Source organism: Fukomys damarensis, unplaced genomic scaffold (genome assembly GCF_012274545.1).
Source record: "Fukomys damarensis isolate Sample0158 unplaced genomic scaffold, DMR_v1.0_HiC HiC_scaffold_15, whole genome shotgun sequence".
In the NCBI taxonomy this organism is placed as follows: domain Eukaryota; kingdom Metazoa; phylum Chordata; class Mammalia; order Rodentia; family Bathyergidae; genus Fukomys; species Fukomys damarensis.
Genome location: NW_022900927.1, coordinates 1,985,120 through 2,002,693, shown reverse-complemented (window position 1 = coordinate 2,002,693; position 17,574 = coordinate 1,985,120). Strand labels below are relative to the sequence as shown.

Here is a 17,574-nt window from a genome sequence, read left to right as displayed (position 1 = left end):
AAAAAAAAAAAAAAAAAAAAAAGTCATCAGGTACAAAATAAATATTGAAAATAATCGTTTCTTACTGGAAAATGTCAGTTCAGAGTAAATTGAAAATTGTAGTAATGGCATAAGGACAGGTGCAGGGAACGCAAGACTTGTAACTGAGGGGAGATAAAACAGGAACCTGTACAAAATCATAAAAAAATCCTCTATATTTGTGAATTTCAGAATATGCAAAGAGTTTAGGATTTAACCTCTGTGACTGCCCAGAAGCTAAAGAAGTAAATAGTGCTAAAACCAAACAAAGTGATGGTCTATGTTGAGAAACCAAGTGAAGTACTGAAGCAGTGTAGGAGACCTGCCTGGGAGGGAAGGCGGGGTGACCTCTCACACAGCACTGGCTGGAAGAGAATGGAGCCCCGGGGTAGGGCGAGCAACGAGACGCGCTTCCACCCACCGAAGCCGCCCTCGCCCTCGGGAGGAGAGCCTGTGTGGAGGGGCTTGTTGGGAAGGTAACACTGCCTACCACAGAGCAGTGGTGCACACTGACCCGGAGTCCAGAAACCTAAGGTTCTCACCTTCGTTGAACTCGTTTCCTGTGGTTGTATTGATCGCCCTGCCGGATTTTCTTAGCAAAAATATGATAAAGATACACCTGCCTCTAGGACCAAAACCTCCTTTATTCCCCTGACGGGTCAAGTAACTAAATTCGGGACGAGTGTGGCTTCCTGTGTGGCAGCCCGGCTGCACTCACTCTCTGGTCTTCAGGACTGAGCACCGACATCAGCATTTCCGTGTTGTGTGTGCTCCACTCCCAGCTCCGGTTGATGAAGTACTCCAGCATGGAGATGTTTCTGAGAAGGCGGTTCATGAGCTTCAGCACCCTGCGGCAGAGATCAGATAGGAGCAGCGAGCCATGCACTACCCAGGGCCTCTCCCCTGTCCGTGTATAAAGACAATGACAAATTCTTTTTAAGGAAATCTGCCCCTTGTTTCTCCTGATTCTTCATTCACACTCTCCTTTTTCTCCTTGCTCCATAACCTTCTCTACATGAAGGAGGAGAGAGGACTCTTAACAGCGCCTTATTCTACCAGGCATTTTAATACCACCAGATGCTCCCTCCTCTTTCCTACCACGTCTTTTCAGGAGTGGCAAACTCACTTTACAACAGCTAACCATTCACCTTCAATGACTTTACTGTTCATTTATTGAATTTTGAGGCAGACAATTGGAAAGCTTGTTTCTCTTTATTGTATGTTCTTGGATTTTTTTTTTTTTAATGAGTAGAATCTAAGATTGTAGTACATAATTCGGCAAAAGTGTTCACTATCCTGGTGTCTGGTGAACAACAACAACTGTTAATTGTAATGCAGATTTCAGGAGAAAAGAATTTACTGTTGATAACTTTATTAGGTACAGTGCTGATACTCCTAAAAATATTATCTGCTAATCTTCCTAACATCCTCCTTGGTAGGTATTTATCTCCATATTTACAAATGACTAACATAAGCTTAAAGATGTATTCCAGCTAAAATTCCAACCCGGGTTTTTGTGTTTTTTTTAATGTGGTATTTGTATTTTATTTTTTTAGAAAAATATTTATCAGTACATTTTAGATATACGTAATGATAACATTCCTCAGAGGAAATTTGTACTGTACATGATATATCTTGCTTCGTTTTTACCCCATCCTTTCCCCTCTCTTATGGAGCAAAGGCTTGCATAATCTTACTACCTTGTGTCCCATTACTTTCAAGGAACCACATCTTCCAATCCAGGGATCAGAACTTGAACTAGCTGTTCTGTGTGAACCTCCCAAGTTCATAACAACATAAAAAACTATCATATATGTTCTAATTGGTTCTACACAATGTAACTGTGAGGTACTCAGGACTTATGTATGCCTACTTTACAGAAAGATTATGTTCGAGGTCACATAACTAGTGTTCCAGGCTAGTTCTCTTAGCTACAGGTCACCTTTGGACTATCAGGAACATTTGATCTTTATCCTCACTAAGCCAAGCTTGGCAGCAGTGATTATGACAGCCAGCTTAGTAATGGCTGATGAAGCTGTTCTGGAGATTTGGACTTATTTCTGGTTAAATTCTAATGTCCTTGCACCTAGTGACTCGAGATATTTCTCCCATTGTGTCATCAGAAATTTCTTTGATACAAGTACCAAAATAGAGCTTGCAACTATTATCTCAATTTTCATTCATGCTCCAACTCTGGTGCAATCGATGTGATTTCAACAGATTTATTTTAATTTTTTAAAGTAATGCTTATACAGCATTATCATTATATATAGGGGGTTATATCAGCCTTATTGTATTTTGTTTTAGAAAAAAATTATGTTCAGGAAAAACTCTAAAGGAAGAGTGATTTCATTTTACCACAACAATTAATAACTTCTTTAGTAACAATACTGATTATATAGTCAAAGCATTTTATGAAAATCTCTGTAAAATAGATGTAAGATTCCTATTTTATTTCTACAGAAGAGGAGGTTGGAATTTAGAATGATGGGAAAATTTTAGGAATCACATGGCTGAACTGGTAAAACCAAGAATTAAATCCTATAAGTCTAATTGGTGAAAAATTGAAGACCATGCATGCATGATTGATTTCTGTGCAACACCTACACCTCTACCTGATGACAAGCAAAGGTCCATATATGGATGTAAAGGCGTAGAAGATTCCATACAACCATACTGGAAGGGGAAGGGGCTTAGAAGGATTTTGCTTCTAAGATTATTATTAAAATTCATATTACAGAATAACCCATTCCCAGTAAAATTTAATTGCTCACGAACATACATTTCTCACAAACAAAATACGGACATGCTTTTGTTCTCTCTCCCTCCTGTGTTTTTCATTCCTTACTGAACTTGACTCTTTATCCAGGCCTTCTTGGACCTATGCTGAAAGCCCCAAATATTTCCCCTACCACTTATAACCTGCCCAAGAAGAGCTGAGTTCTCAGCTCTAAATGAGGCCTCGATAGTGCAGTACCTAAATTTCAATTATCTGTTCTGCTAACAAAGATGAAAATTAGCCACGCTGAGAAAGATGTCCTTCCCTATAAAAGGGCTAGTACAGAAGCCACGGTCTGATCCTTGACCACATAATTGCCTTTGGTAATTGTTCTTGACATAACTGCCTTTGGAATTATAATAACGACCCCTCTGACACACAAAATCCAGTTCGGGTGAGACAGATGAAGGGATGTGTCCTGTGCCTTCACACCAGCATGGTCTGTCCCTCTTCATGCATCCCTAGGTGCAGTAAGTCCAGTTCCTGACACTGACTTTGAGAGTGCTTTCTCCATATCCTTCCTCTGCCACATCCTTGGACTAATCCAAACTCTTCCCCTCGCTCCTGTGATGATAAGGAGTGTGGGAATGACAGCAGGACCATGAGAGTCCTTTCCCCCAGGAAGAGCTCTCAGAGCTCTCGAAAGAGCTGTCATGATTCTAGTTAGATGAAGTTTTTGCAAAACCCCAGTGACAGGGTCTTACTTTCTTTTCTTTTTGAATGGATGATTATTTGCTGAATGTATCAGCAAAGTTCCTTAATGTTATTTTTAAAAATTATGTTGGAGGATTTTCTGTATTTTTTTGTATCAGGGGTCAAACTTGGGACCTTGTGCTTGCGAGGCTTCTTACCTGCCCAGTACTTGGGGTTGAGCCCAGAGTCTTCATACTGAGCTACCTCACCACCACCACCACCATCATCATCATCATCATTGTCATCACCATCCTCCTCCTCGTCATCTTATTTACTTATCTTGAGGCAGGGTCTTACTAAATTGCTAAATTGCCCAGGCTGGGCTTGAACTTGCAGTTCTCTTGTCTCAGTCTCCCACAGTTTTAGGATTATAGGTGTGCATCTTCACACCTGGCTGCTTCTACTGTTTTTTGTCCCAAATCTGTGTGTGTGTGTGTGTGTGTGTGTGTGTGTGTGTATGTGTGTGTGACATTCTGTTGTATCCTGTGATTCTCAGAAAAAGGGAAGAATACAGACTTTGAGGCCCCAGTCTCCCTGTACAGCGACACTCTCAGAGACAGTGACCCGGCTCCTCACCTGGGCTTCCTCCCGGTGAGCCGCAGATAGCAGTCATAGATGATGGCAGGGACCCGGTGGCTGACTGCATTCCAATAGTGGGTCGTGAAGTTGGTGGTTGTGAAGTCAGCATTTGGCCTCCTGAAAGCTTTCTCAAATGGGACTTTTTCAAATGTTGCCAAGACGTGTAATCCTGAGAAAAAAAATAGTAAGAGCTTAGCTTCAGATCATAGAAGCTCTTCACATTAGAAGATATTTGTGGTGGATCAAATGAAGACCAAGGATCTGCTGTACAGAGTCAAAGAGTCCATTTCTGCATACAACTTGAAGATTTTTATGCTGGGCAAATGGTCATTTGCAAAGCTAGGAATTGGGTCCTTTTCTTTTTTCTTTTTTTTAGTACTGGGGATCGAATGCAGGACCTTGCGCTTGCGAGGTAGGTGGTGGAACCACTCAGCTAAATCCCTGGCCCTGACTCCTTTTCTTGAAACAGTTACTCTCATACAAATTCTTGGAGAAAAAGTTTCAGCCAATACAAGGAATTGAACTCAATCCATCTTTCAATCCCAGTGTCAACTAGTCTATTCTGGAAGACCCAAGACAGAGGCATGGGCCATGTTTACCATGTTGGGCCATCACTTGCAGAAATGTCAGGAATTTCTTAACAAGTTAAGCTTTATTAAGGTTAAACTTTCTCCTCTTCTTTCTCTCTCTCCTTTCTTTTCTCTTTTGTTTTTCCTTTTTTTTTTTTGAGATAAGAATCTCAGTTATTACAAAGGTTATGTGAGCATGGAACTCTCTCCGTAGCCCAGGCTGGACTTGAACCCACAATTCTCCCATCCCAGCCTCCCAAGTGCTAGGGTTACAAGCATGGATCACTATGCCTGGCTAAACTTTCTTCATAAAGTTTACATAAAAGAGTATAAAGATTGAGTTTTACACAGTCTTTTATTTCTGTGTAATTTCTACTATTCTGGGACTTTGTTAGACTTAATTTTCTGCTATACTCTAGGGGTTTTTTAAAAATGATTTTTCATTTTTATATAATTACTTTAAAACAGCTTAAAAATTTTATGTACATTTGTAAATTCAATAGTCCTCTTCAAATAATATTCATTTAAGTTTAATTTTAGTTTATATAGATTTTCTCAAAGAATGTACCCAAGCTCACGACAGGAGGGTGGTGGGCAGGATCTTCACATTAATCAGAATGTTAGTTGAAAAGATGCAACATGTAAATCAAAGCTTGACACCTGGGTCACTGAAGAGGGTAAGCAGAGCCAGCCATAGCTACAGCTACAAACCACTCAAGCCCTCTGGAGAGAACCATTATGAGAGCACCCTAATATCCCAGGGAATGAACACAGGGAGGAACAATGCAGAGGCTGGACGCCGGTCAGACTCTCCACACCATCCCCCTTTCACCAAGCACTGTGGCTGCTGCAGCCTGGCAGCATCCTCACCAGTGCTCACTGAGGATGAGGGAACCCTTCACCCTGGGCAGAGCGGGAATGAACAGGTGAGCAGGACCTGTGGCTTCCCAGGCACACACTTCTGTGAAACACCCGCCCATTCCCACAGCTGCACACCTGCAAGCAGTTGTATTGGCATCTTCTGTTGACGCCCCGGGGGCACACAGACATGTTCTCAGACTCCCAAGCAACCCACTGGAGCACAGTACACCCCAGTTCCAAGGAAGTCTACCTGCCTGCAGACCTCAGCATTGTGCCTTGAGTACAGGAAGATTCCTATGCTGAGCCAGGGAAAACCCCTCTGAGCTGAGGGGAGGATTCTTGAGGGTATATTTGTTTTGGCTTTGAGTGTAAGAGAAAAGAGGTGAATATAGTATGGCTGCCTGTAATCTGACCACAGCAGGTAAAGAAGGGAACTGTGAACACTCAGACTTTCTGGCAAAGTGGTCCCGTGAATCACATGTACGTTCTCTTGTTGCAGTGTTTGATATCTATCTATCTATTTGTAGGATGTATGTATACATTTGCTTCAATTTAGTAGTGTTTGTTTTCTCTTCTCATTAGTCTCTCTAATTTCTTTAACTCAAGTTTCCATAGCAATGCTATTTTCGTATTTTTTATTGTCTCTCCCAAATTTTAAATTCTTCCTCTCAAGTTCTTAGTTTGCCCTGTTCTTGCCCAGTCGCTCCTGTCTCCTCTCGCAGTAGCTGTTTGCTTCTTTATTCCTTTGTTGTTCCTTATCTTTCCTAGTCCGGTCATTCCTTGCCTCTTTTCCACTTCATACATACACAAATATATCCAGAGATTGTGATAACCTCAAAGCTTTCCTCAATCCCAAGGTATACCTCCCCGCTGCTACATCCGACCCTCACCTCTGCAAATATCTTTTAAAAACCTTCAACATCAGCCCTTCAGCCCAACTAAATGACCTCTAACAGAATTTGACTTCTTACCTAATTTTTAAAAATTGTTCTCTAATTGTTTCCTAGTACTATTCTGCCTCTCTCCCTCTCCCCCTACTGACTTTTTTATCCATCCCTCAATCTCTCCCCTCCACTTCTCCTTCCACACTGAATGCAGGCTGCAAAGACCACTGACAAGGGTGAAAATATAAATGTAAAATCTATCACACAGAAGTGAAGGATCATTGCATCCGATGATGCTCTTATAAACACAAGTAATTGTTTTCTCAAGACACAGGGACAGAGTCTTAAGTAGCTGATGGGGTGTATACTATCTTGGAAAAATAAAGCTGAAAACATGTCACAGGAAGTCAGTATTTCACTAAAAAGATCATATCAATTACAAGCTCTCCTCACCCTACTTGACCTCAACTCGAGGCACCAAAAACGGGAAAAAAGAGGGAGAGGGTAAGATAACCATATACACAGGAACATGGGAAAACAAGGCAAAAAAGACCCCCAAGTTTTCTCAACTCCCCCAAGGCATATCCTGGGGGCACCCTTGGAAAGGAAAGCAGAGTTTTACAAACTGATTAAAGAAGAGTTAAGTAACTGGGCAAGTTCAAAGAAGACATGTCCCAAAAGTTTATGGAATTATCACTCAAAATGACCAGTGGGAATCTGGGGGAAACAGATGAAATATTGGAAGATCTGACTACAATGGTTCAAAACATGAGTGACAAATTTACCAAAGATATGCAGTCCAAGAAAAATCATCTCAGACATAAATATTAGATATAAAAAGTATATGAAACTCATAAATTGGAGAAATGACCAAAGGGAAGATGGTTTCTGAGATAAAGGACAAAATGGTAAATTATGACAAATTACTCAAACTTTGGAAAAGATAAGTGAACAGAAAAATAATTCGTCTAATACCTGCTAGATGACACTAAAAAGACCAACCTAAGGCTAATTGGATTTAGAAACTAGAAGACAGTACACATAGAATAATAATTTGTTTACAGAAATTATAGAAGAAAACTTCACCAAGTATGAGGAAAAAATTCAACATTCAAGGAAGTGAGACTTATAGTACACAAACTTACAATGAAAAACGAAGCTCCCACGACATATTATAACTATAGTGCCAGATGTCCAACAAAAAGACAGAATCTTGAAAGCTATCAGAGAAAAGCAAAAAAATCACATAAAGTTAACTCATTAGAATTACAGCAGATTTTGCAACAAACTTTAAAGACCAGAAGAGTTTGGAGTTAAGGATTCAAAGCCCTACAAGCAATCAATTTCCCATGCAGAAGAACAAATCTAGCAAAACTTTCCTTCAAAATAGACAAAAGGACATTCCATGAAAAAGAACAACTCAAGAGATGTATGAATTCCAAATCAGTGCTCCAGAAAGTACTCAAGAATATAGACAGATGTAACAAAGCCAACAAAGCTGAAAATCCAGATGGAATGAATACATCAAACAAGGTGAGTAGATTAAAGAAAAAAAAGAAAGAAAGAAAAAGCAAAAGGAGTCACCAACAGAGGAAGTATGCAATGACAGGAAATAATCTACACCTCTCAGTAATACTTCTCAAGATTAATGGCCTTAACTCCCCCAACTAAAAGATGAAGATTAGAAGACTGTATCAAAAAACAGAACCCATCACTGTTACATTCAGGAAACTCACCTGATGCCAAAAATATCTACAGGCTAAAAATAAAAGGATGGAACACAGTTATTTCATGTATCAGGACCTCTAAAACAAGCAGGAGTAGCAATTTTACTTTCAAAATAAACCTCAAGCTAAAATCTAATAGGAGAGACAAAGATGAGAGAGTCATTCAACAAGAGGAGAGAACATTTATAAATATATATGCACTGAATACCTGAGCACCTATCTTCATTAAAACAAATGCTGCTGAACATAAAAGATCAAATAAATACTAACATAATCATGGTTACCTCAATTACCTCAATTTTGCAAAGAAACAGATCATCTAAACAAAAAAATCAATAAAGAAATATCAGAGCTGAACCACACCTTTAAATATGGACTTAATATCCACAATGTTCTACCTTAATACAACAGAGTACAAATTCTTCTCTGCAGCACATGGGCTTTTCAAAATGGTTTACAAAGCCTGCTAAAATAAATATAAAATAATTGCAATCACTCCCTATTTACTATCAGAACATTGTGCAATGAAACTAGAAATCACTCACAGAAGAAATTTGGAAACAGCTGGAAATTTCATACCACACACCTGAACATACAATGAGTCCTAGAAGAAATCAAGGAAGCAATTAAACAGTTTCTGGAGAAAACAACAATGCCAGTACAACATACCAGAACCTATGGGACACAACAAAAGCAGTCCAAAGAAGGAAGCTTATTGAAATCAATGCTCACATTAGAAAAACAAAATGAACTCAAATAACTTAATGAAGAACCCCTAAATGCTTGGAAACAACATCAATCCAAGCCCAGGCCAAAATTAAGGAGGAAAACTATAAATAGTAGAGCAGAAATTAATGAAACCAAAGACTAACAAAACAATGCAAAGGGTCAACAAATCAAAGATCTGGTTCTTTGAAAGAATATACAAAATATATAAGTCCTTAGTCAAACTTCCCAAGACAGAAAAGACTCACATCAATGCTATTAGAAATGCAAAAGGCAAAATCACAATGGACATCATCAAAATCCAGAAGAGAGTAGTAACTATGAAAATTTGTATTTCAAAAAATTAGAAAATCTTGAAGAAATGGACAAATTCCTAGGCTCATGAATTTTAAAAACTAAACCAAAAAGATATAGAAATCTTGAACAATCCAATAACAAACAATGAAACTGAAGTAGTAATAAAAAAAACCCCACCAATTTAGAGTCCAGGACCTGCTCAATTCTCCAAAATCTTTAAGGACATTTTATCACCAATCCTCCTCAAATTCTTAAATGAAACTGAAAGAGAATCAGTGCTTCCAAACTCATTTCTGGAAGCCAGTATCACTCAGAGCCCAAATCCAGACAACGAAATAACTGAAAGGAAACTACAGGCCAATCTTCTTAACAAACATAGATGCAAAAATCTTCAAGATATTGGTAAAGAGAATGCAGCACATCATCAGAGGGGTTAGCTCTCGTATCCCTTGATCATTCACATTCTCAGTGGTACACCAGGAGACTGAAAGCAACATGTTGTGCAAAAGCAATTGTCCAGCAGGGAGGACTATCGATTCACCGACACTGCTCACTTTTGCTTGATTTTACTATAGGTTTTCAATGTCTGTAGCCAATAGGCACCTTATTCTTTAGAATCATGCATATGTTCCCACTGTCTGCTCTCTTTGGCACATCACAATACATTTTCTTTATCATTTGCAGCCACTTTGTTCCTTTACTTATTGTTTTCAACTTTCTTCCCAACTGGGGTGTCAGCTCCAGGACCCACACTGTGAATCCCTGCAACAAACACCGGAGGCTCTGTAGTCACGTGACCAGAGACACTTACCCATTTTGAGCCAATTACAGGGATTGAGGTTACCAGATGTGCAGTGGTATATTAATGTCGATTTAGGTCTAGAAGATGAAATAAAAATTAGAAAAATACAACAAAATGGAAAAGTAATGAAAGAGAAATGAGGGGAAATAACAAGACAATAGTTTCAAAAACTCCCATGACTAAAGGAGTCTGTTAAAAAGTCTCATCTTTTATTCCTTCTTTGGGTTGATATGCAAAATGGAAGTTTAGGTAAACTGTGGGCGTATAAAAGACATCCAATAAGTATGAGAGATTGGGGAGTATATGTCTGAGCTAGTATGAGAAAAATTTAATTTTGCTTATCACTTATTAATGGAGCCAAATAAATAAGCAACTTATTTTTTCCTTCATATCAGGAAATTTTCCCACACACAGTGACCCAAGCTTTTGGCATTTACCAGGAACTGAACTGTTCAATGAGATATATAACATGCCAATATTTCGTCAACTTTTATCATTTCCTTGCCTTAAGAAAATGAAGCTGTAGCACAGATTACTGAATAGAAAGAAAAGTATTTTGGGTATCAAGAATTTTATCGTTACAGGATTTTCAGAATACACTTTTATGATCAACCAAATACTAAACAGTATTTATGCAACAGCTCAAGGCATATATGGTGGTATACTGGGGACTATACAAACACGGAAAGAGACATTTTATCTTACTAGGGGTCTTCTACAATTTTGAGAGGGCACCTAACATATTTGCCCCTTTCCTCATCACATTTTTGGAAGACCACTCTCCATACCTGTGTACTGCGGTATACCAGCCTGCTGCTAAAGTGAGATTGACAACTGTATCAGCGGGGATCAAATCTGCAACAGCCGTTGGAGTAGCTCTTATGGACCGAAGAAACCCTTTCCCAGCCTGCACAGGTAAAGGAAGAGCCGTCAGTAAAAACAGCTAACATCGATCTGCTGCTGCTTGCTAGGTTATTTTATGTTTGACCTCCCAGCCTATCCAACACTCCCAGCCACCATTTAAGGAACCACTAGTGGTCATCAGATTCCTTTAGGGAATAAAACTGCTCAGATTTGTAGAGTTAATATACTTAATTTAAAGACTGCTGCATAGCAAAAGAACCAACCAAGCGAGTGAAAAGAAAACCCACAGAATGGGAAGACACATTTGCCAGCTACTCCTCAGAGAACCTATATCTAGAATATACAAGTAACTAAAAAATATTAGACCTCTCCAATGTCTAAAAGACTCAATCAAAAAATGGGTATGTGAAATGATCAGATACTTCTCACAAGAAGAAGTACAAATGGCCAATAAATACATGAAGAAATGCTCACCACTGCTGGCCATTAGAAAAATGCAAATCAAAACAACTCTGAGATGCCATCATACCTAGAAAGAATGGCTAAAATCAAGAAACCAAAAAATAACAAATGCTGGCAAGGATGTGGGGAAAAATGAACCCTCCTATACTGCTGGTGGGAACGTAAACTGGTATAACCACTATGGAAATCAATGTGGAGATTCCTCAAAACACTAACACTGCAATTTCCATTCAGTCCAGCTATTTCCCTTTTAGGCATCATCTTCCTGAAAGAGTTAAAGGCTTCCTATTCCAGGATACATGCATACAGTGTATATGCAGCACAATTCATAATGGCCAAATTTGGGAAGCAGCCCATATATCCATTTATGGATGAATGGATAAAGGAATGTGGTTTTTACACATAATAGATACTACCCTAACATAAAGAGAGATAAACTTAAGTCCAGGGATGTAGCTCAGTGGTTCCACCACCTGCCTCACAAGCACAAGGACCCAAGTTCGATCCCCAGTACCAAAAAAAAGGAAGATAAACTTGAATCATTTGTAGGAAAATGGATACATCTTGGGACCATAATGTTAAGTGAAATAAACTAGACATATGAACTTAAGTACTGCATGTTTTTCTTATATAATGAACCCTAATTATAAAATAAAGGGTGAAATAAAAGGTAGATAATAGTAATAGGGTGATAGATCTTCTCTCAAATGGAAAGGGGAGCAAGAGAAGAAGGAGGGGAAAGGCAGGAGAAGGAGAGGAGGTGTAAAAAGGAGTGAAGATGTGTTACACACAAGCACTAACTCTGCACAAGGAATCTGGATACTATTCACTGTAATCATGGACTAATTAAAAAAAAGAAGCACCAGACTGTCACATCTTTTTCTTTTGGTACTTGGGATCAAACTCAGGAGCTTGCACTTGCAAGGTAGGTGGTGGAACCACCGAGCTAAATTCCAGGCCAAAGATTGTCACATAACATATTTTAAGAATTCAGGTTTCCTAAAATTGTCATGATGCTTTTTTTTTTAACCACTTCATAAGTGACTGTTTTCTCCTAGTGCTTGTTAACTTACAAGTACTAAAAGGTTAAGCCACATTTGTCTGGAAAAGAGTAATAAATACAATTGCACCATTTAATAGAACAAAAATTGCTTTTGAAAAAAACAATTATTTACTTTTTGTTCAGTATCTTAGTTCACTTCAAAGATCACTGATCTTTATATAAGATGCAATAATTGGGAATTATTCATATTAATAATTTATAGACTTTTGCAGCATGTTGATTCTTTACGTTTTGCATTTTTCCAGCATTCATTTGACGTTATTAGCACTTTCTTATGTTTCTAATTTATTTTTCCTGTAGCTGATTTCCCTTTTCGTGAACATAAGAAACCAGTTTTTGGAAAATTTTAGAAAATTTGAATAAATGTGCAGCTTTGCAATATAAGAAAATCCATTCTGGGCCCACGTTAAAATAATGACGCTCTAAGTCATCCAACGTTTCTTTTCGCCACCCAAGTGGTAGGGGGAGGGAGTCGAAGGCAGGTAGGGAACAGAAAGAGGCGCCTGGAAATATCAGGGGCAGAAGGGAGTTCACTGTCGCTGTCTTTGGGAAGCCACCACCGGCTGTTTCATGTTTGTATCTTAAGGCATAGTGCGCGAGGAACAAAGATGGTGAAATATGTGCACTTTAAACTTACTTAGATAACTCAGTTTCTATTCAGTGTCCAAAAGGTACAGTCATAGTTCTGGTCCTCAGCTACCTCACTGTGGGCTGAAGTGCGGCTCTGTCATCTGGCAGACGCACGACGGGCTGCAAACTGCTTCCTGCTGACACTGACTTCCACCTCTGAAAGGGGTGCCCTGACATGCAGTGTTCTGTCCCGGATCTGTCAAGACTGGTAATGCTACACGTCTCCTTCATCTACATACCTCTTACATATGGTTAATCAGGATAGGATTCTTTTACTGCCTCCCAAGTTTGAGGCACTAATCCAAGCTATTAAGAAAAGTGGAAAAGAGAAAATACCCCCATCTTGTGGTAACTAGAGGGAAATTCTTGATGTTCATTTTTCCAAGACAAAATTCCTGAAAGTAATCGATAGCACATTACCTCTATTCTCCTGATAGAATCCTCACAGAATGAAGGCAATTTCATGCTGTGTGTTTCTTCAATCAGTAATGTTGAGATAAGCTATTTCATTTTTTTTCAGAACAGTAACGTGTGTGTGTGTTCAGATCAATGAAGCTAACATTAAGAATTCAGTTACCATTCCTCGGCTACATTTCAAGGGATTACTTCCCCATCGTTATACGTACCGCAATAATGATCCCGCTGGGTCCATTTAGGTTATCAACCCAACCCTGAAAAAAAGGAGGTCTCCGTTGGTTATGTGTTTCAGAGAATCACTGTCTTTGGAATATCTGTAGCTTAATCTTAATAAATTTCAAACCAGAACAGGGAGAGCCTAGCTAATCGAACACAGTACCAATGCAGTATTTCTAAGATGCCAAACCAAGATCAGTGGCAAAGCACTTGTTATTCTATGTACTTTGCCTGGCTGTGCAAAATACAAACTTTGTTCAGATCGATTTTTATACCAGTCCCTGTTGGTTTATATGATGTTATAGGCTAAGTTAGAATTTGCCTTAATGTTATGATTTGCTAGTTGATTCATCAAATATTAATTTTTCATCATCCGAGATCTGGTTTTAAGCTCTCTCAAAACATTTCAGACATGATGTATAGGAAGTACTCATTTCTCAACAACTTTAACACAAATGAGTCTGTAGAGTGTGTTTTTGGTCAGGGCAGTGTCAGCCTGCTTGTAGATATCAGAGGAAAGATGATATTTAGGCCTAGTTGGGGCAAATGTCTTTTTGGGTTTGTTTCCCATTCCCCAAGCTTAGTCCATTATTGATCTGTAGAAGTCAAAATGTGTACGTGCAATGGAAGAGGAGAAAAGAGAGAGAAGACAAAGTGTGGAGTGTTTGGTGACCCTGGGACTAAGGATGGCACTTCAAACATGACTCAAGCCCTGAATCAGGAGCTAATCAGCTCCCTGAAGTTGGACAGTGCTGGCCCAGATTGCAGATGACACCGCTCTGCACTGCTGGGATGTGTGGCTGGCTGCCATCTTCTCTGGCCCTGGAGCTGCATAGAGGGGTCTTAGAAGAGATGTTCCTTTCAAAAGGTGACAGCAGTACACATAGATTAAAAAAATATTATTATCCTGACCAAAGACACTGCAAGCTTTGCAATTCTTGTTTATCCTGGCAGCTGCAATTGTACCAATTTGACAGTGACAAACATTATGGTATAAAGGATGGTTAGAAAGTCAAGCAATGAAATGACCCCCCGTGGGATTTTGGGAGTAGTTAGTTGGCACTATTTAAGATCTCCGCCCATCTCTAAGACCCTGAGCATAACCCCCAAAGGAGGCTCATGTGGCACAGAGTCCGAGGCAAACACTGAATTTTGCCACCATCATATAATAGATTCTTATTTGATTTGCTACGCTCAGCCATAAATCCCAAGGGCACAGAGAGGTGGATCGGGAATGGGAGGCCTCAAAAAGAAACGGAGCCACAAAGGCCTGGTTTAGAAGCACAGCAGGGACACAGGAGAGTGGCTTACTGGGAAGGGCTCCTGCCAGGTGGGCCCCACAATGGAGGGTCTGATGATGGCGACGTTCATGTTCTCACTCTCCTGCTGCACCACAATCTCTCCCAAGGCCTTGGTGTAGGTGTAGGTGTTGGGCCGGTCCCCGATCAGCTTGGGAGTGATCTCATCAATGATGGCATCGTCCAACCACCTGAAGGCAGAGAAAACACGTTCTAGCAAGATGTGCTACTTAACAGAACACAGAGAAACTGTGAGACACAGATAATCACACCTAGCTTCCACGTTCCAGGGTAGTAACAGGTTGCCAAAGGTGAGTGTGAACCTGTTCAAGTCAGGTATGGTGCATGAGCTGTTTGCTGTCTTCTGCAAAGCCAATCTAGTCAAACCCTACTTCCTCCCAACAAATTAGATGATAGATAGATAGACAGATAGTCACGTGATAGACGAATCGTGGGTAGGTGATAGGTATAGACAGATAATAGATGATAGGTAATAAAAGATAGATGATAGATGACAAGCGATAGAAGACAGATGATACATAAATAGGTGATAGATAATAGAAGACAGAGAGTAATACACGATAGATGATAGGTTGATAGAAGACTGACAGAGACACATGATAGATGATAGAAGATAAACGATAAAGACCAGGGATAGACGATCTATAGATAGATATGTGACAGGTGATAGATTGATAGATGATAGAGACGGGTTTAACAGATGTACCATCTACTGCTTATAACATCTTACCTCTAATTACCCTCACTTCTCTGACAGGTTCATAAGAGCACTCACTACTCTGGCACCCAAGCGCACACCACGTGCTGGGTCTGTGGCTCAGAAGTCCCTCGTCCACGTTGGCAGCCCCCCCCCGCCCCGCCTTGGGGTGAAAACCCTGTGCACCAGTCCCGAAGGCCAGAGCCTTCAGTTTGTAAAATTTTACCCAGTGCCTCAATAAACAGAGCAACAGTGGCTGAGCTGTAATCTGCTTCAGCAAGTCTATGAGATGGTATTTCGAAGGTTTGCTTAGAGCCTCGGAGAGTAACCGGCAGCTGTTTCTGGAGATTTCTAATGAACACCGCAGTCTACGCAGCAGCTACAGCGCTCTGAAGCAGTGTCAGCGGCGGACCGCCGAGCCGCCCATAGACGGAGGAGTCAAGCGCACGACGGGGTCACCACAGCACCAAAACGCGTCACGGCCATCTGACCATCCCAAGTCTAACTACACTTCTTTAAAAGAGCAACAAGTTCTTTTCACCTAAATACATTATGTTCATTTTAGCCAGAAGATCTATTCAATTAAACGATGGCTATAATACAGTTTTTTTAAAAAAATTGGACAACCTAAATGCATTTGTGCAATTTTTATAGGTAATGCATTTCATGCATTTATTCCTACTTTATGGGACAGGACATAACCACATTGTTTTGATTGTGGAAAATCTTAGCCATTACAGCTTTGCTGCCGTGACAGATGGCTTAGCACTTGCGATGCGTGTGATGATAACAATTATTCAGAATCTTAATAACTCCTCAGATATTGAGGTGGAACATGAAGACTGGCTATCATCTTTTAGGTTTTCTTGCTCTGCTTCTGATAGTGCCAAGTATGTTCTGAATATTCAAATGCCTCTTATGGGGAATAGAGAAAGATTAAGAATTTTCTAGAATTAAAAACAACTCCAAATACATATGGAAATAGAGAATACTTCAATTACGGGCCCACCTGGGTGTGGGGAGAGAGCATGAGACAGTGCGGGTCCATCTGTCAGTGTCCAGGATTCCAGGATCCCATAGACACCAAAGTCTGTGGATGTTCCAGTCTTCCGTGGATATAAGCTATTCACTTCCTCCTATGTGATTTAAATAATCTCTAAGTGACTTCTAACACTTAGTGAAATGCAAGTGTTACATAAATAGTTGCTATTCTGTATTTTTAGGGAATAATGCCAAGAAGAAAGTCTGCCCATGTTCAGCACATAACACGGATCGCAAAAGCCAAGTTTAGAAAAAGCTCAATTGCTACAATGCTGTGATGAAAAAATTCTACGAAAACATCAGAAGGCAGCAATAGCGGGGAACCTATGTCACTTAGATTGCACTGGCTCCGTGACTGGTGCTCACATCCCTGGGAAGGAGGACAGTGGGGTTCTGCACAGTGTGGAGAGTTGGTGCGTCACAGAAAACACTAGACCTGTAGGCGTCCGAGGAAGCAAGTGCCAAGGAGCTGAGGTATTCTGCACATGGTTTACTGCTACACCTCTCAGCACCGCCTGGTTTTCACTGTAGTATCTTTGGACTCCCTCCATTTCCGCTTGTGTAATATGGAAATACTTTTATCTGTTCTAAAGCCTCAGGGTGTCACGAGGGCAAACAGGAACAGGATGACTGCACACGCAGCTCCTAATAAAACACTGTGAGAGTCAGTGGGACTAAAGTTTGTTTGTGGTACTAGTGACTGACCCTAGACCTGTGCATGCTAGGCAAGCACTCTACCTGGGGGCTGCACTCCCCAACCCAGTGGAATTCTTCTTTTTGAATATGGTCTTAGATTATGTATTCTAACACTGCTCAAAAGACCATCCACCATCTCCTCCCATCTGGCTGCTTCCTAGATTCAGAGGAGATCAAGGTGACAGATATTCATAAATTGTAGCTGAGCGAGGCCCTCTTCAAGACTTATCCTCT

At 40.2% G+C, this 17,574-nt stretch overlaps 1 protein-coding gene across 1 annotated transcript in view; it reads right to left on the bottom strand.

The window, feature by feature from the left end:
* Positions 1-17,574, bottom strand: part of Far2 (fatty acyl-CoA reductase 2) — a 44,757-nt gene that overhangs the window by 5,323 nt on the left and 21,860 nt on the right. Inside the window, exons 4-9 of the mRNA XM_010628978.3 lie at positions 14,899-15,076; positions 13,581-13,625; positions 10,724-10,842; positions 9,945-10,012; positions 4,067-4,238; positions 737-866 (exon numbers count right to left, since the gene is read on the bottom strand). Of these exons, the coding sequence (XP_010627280.1) occupies positions 737-866; positions 4,067-4,238; positions 9,945-10,012; positions 10,724-10,842; positions 13,581-13,625; positions 14,899-15,076 (712 nt within the window). The remainder of the gene's footprint in view (positions 1-736; positions 867-4,066; positions 4,239-9,944; positions 10,013-10,723; positions 10,843-13,580; positions 13,626-14,898; positions 15,077-17,574) is intronic.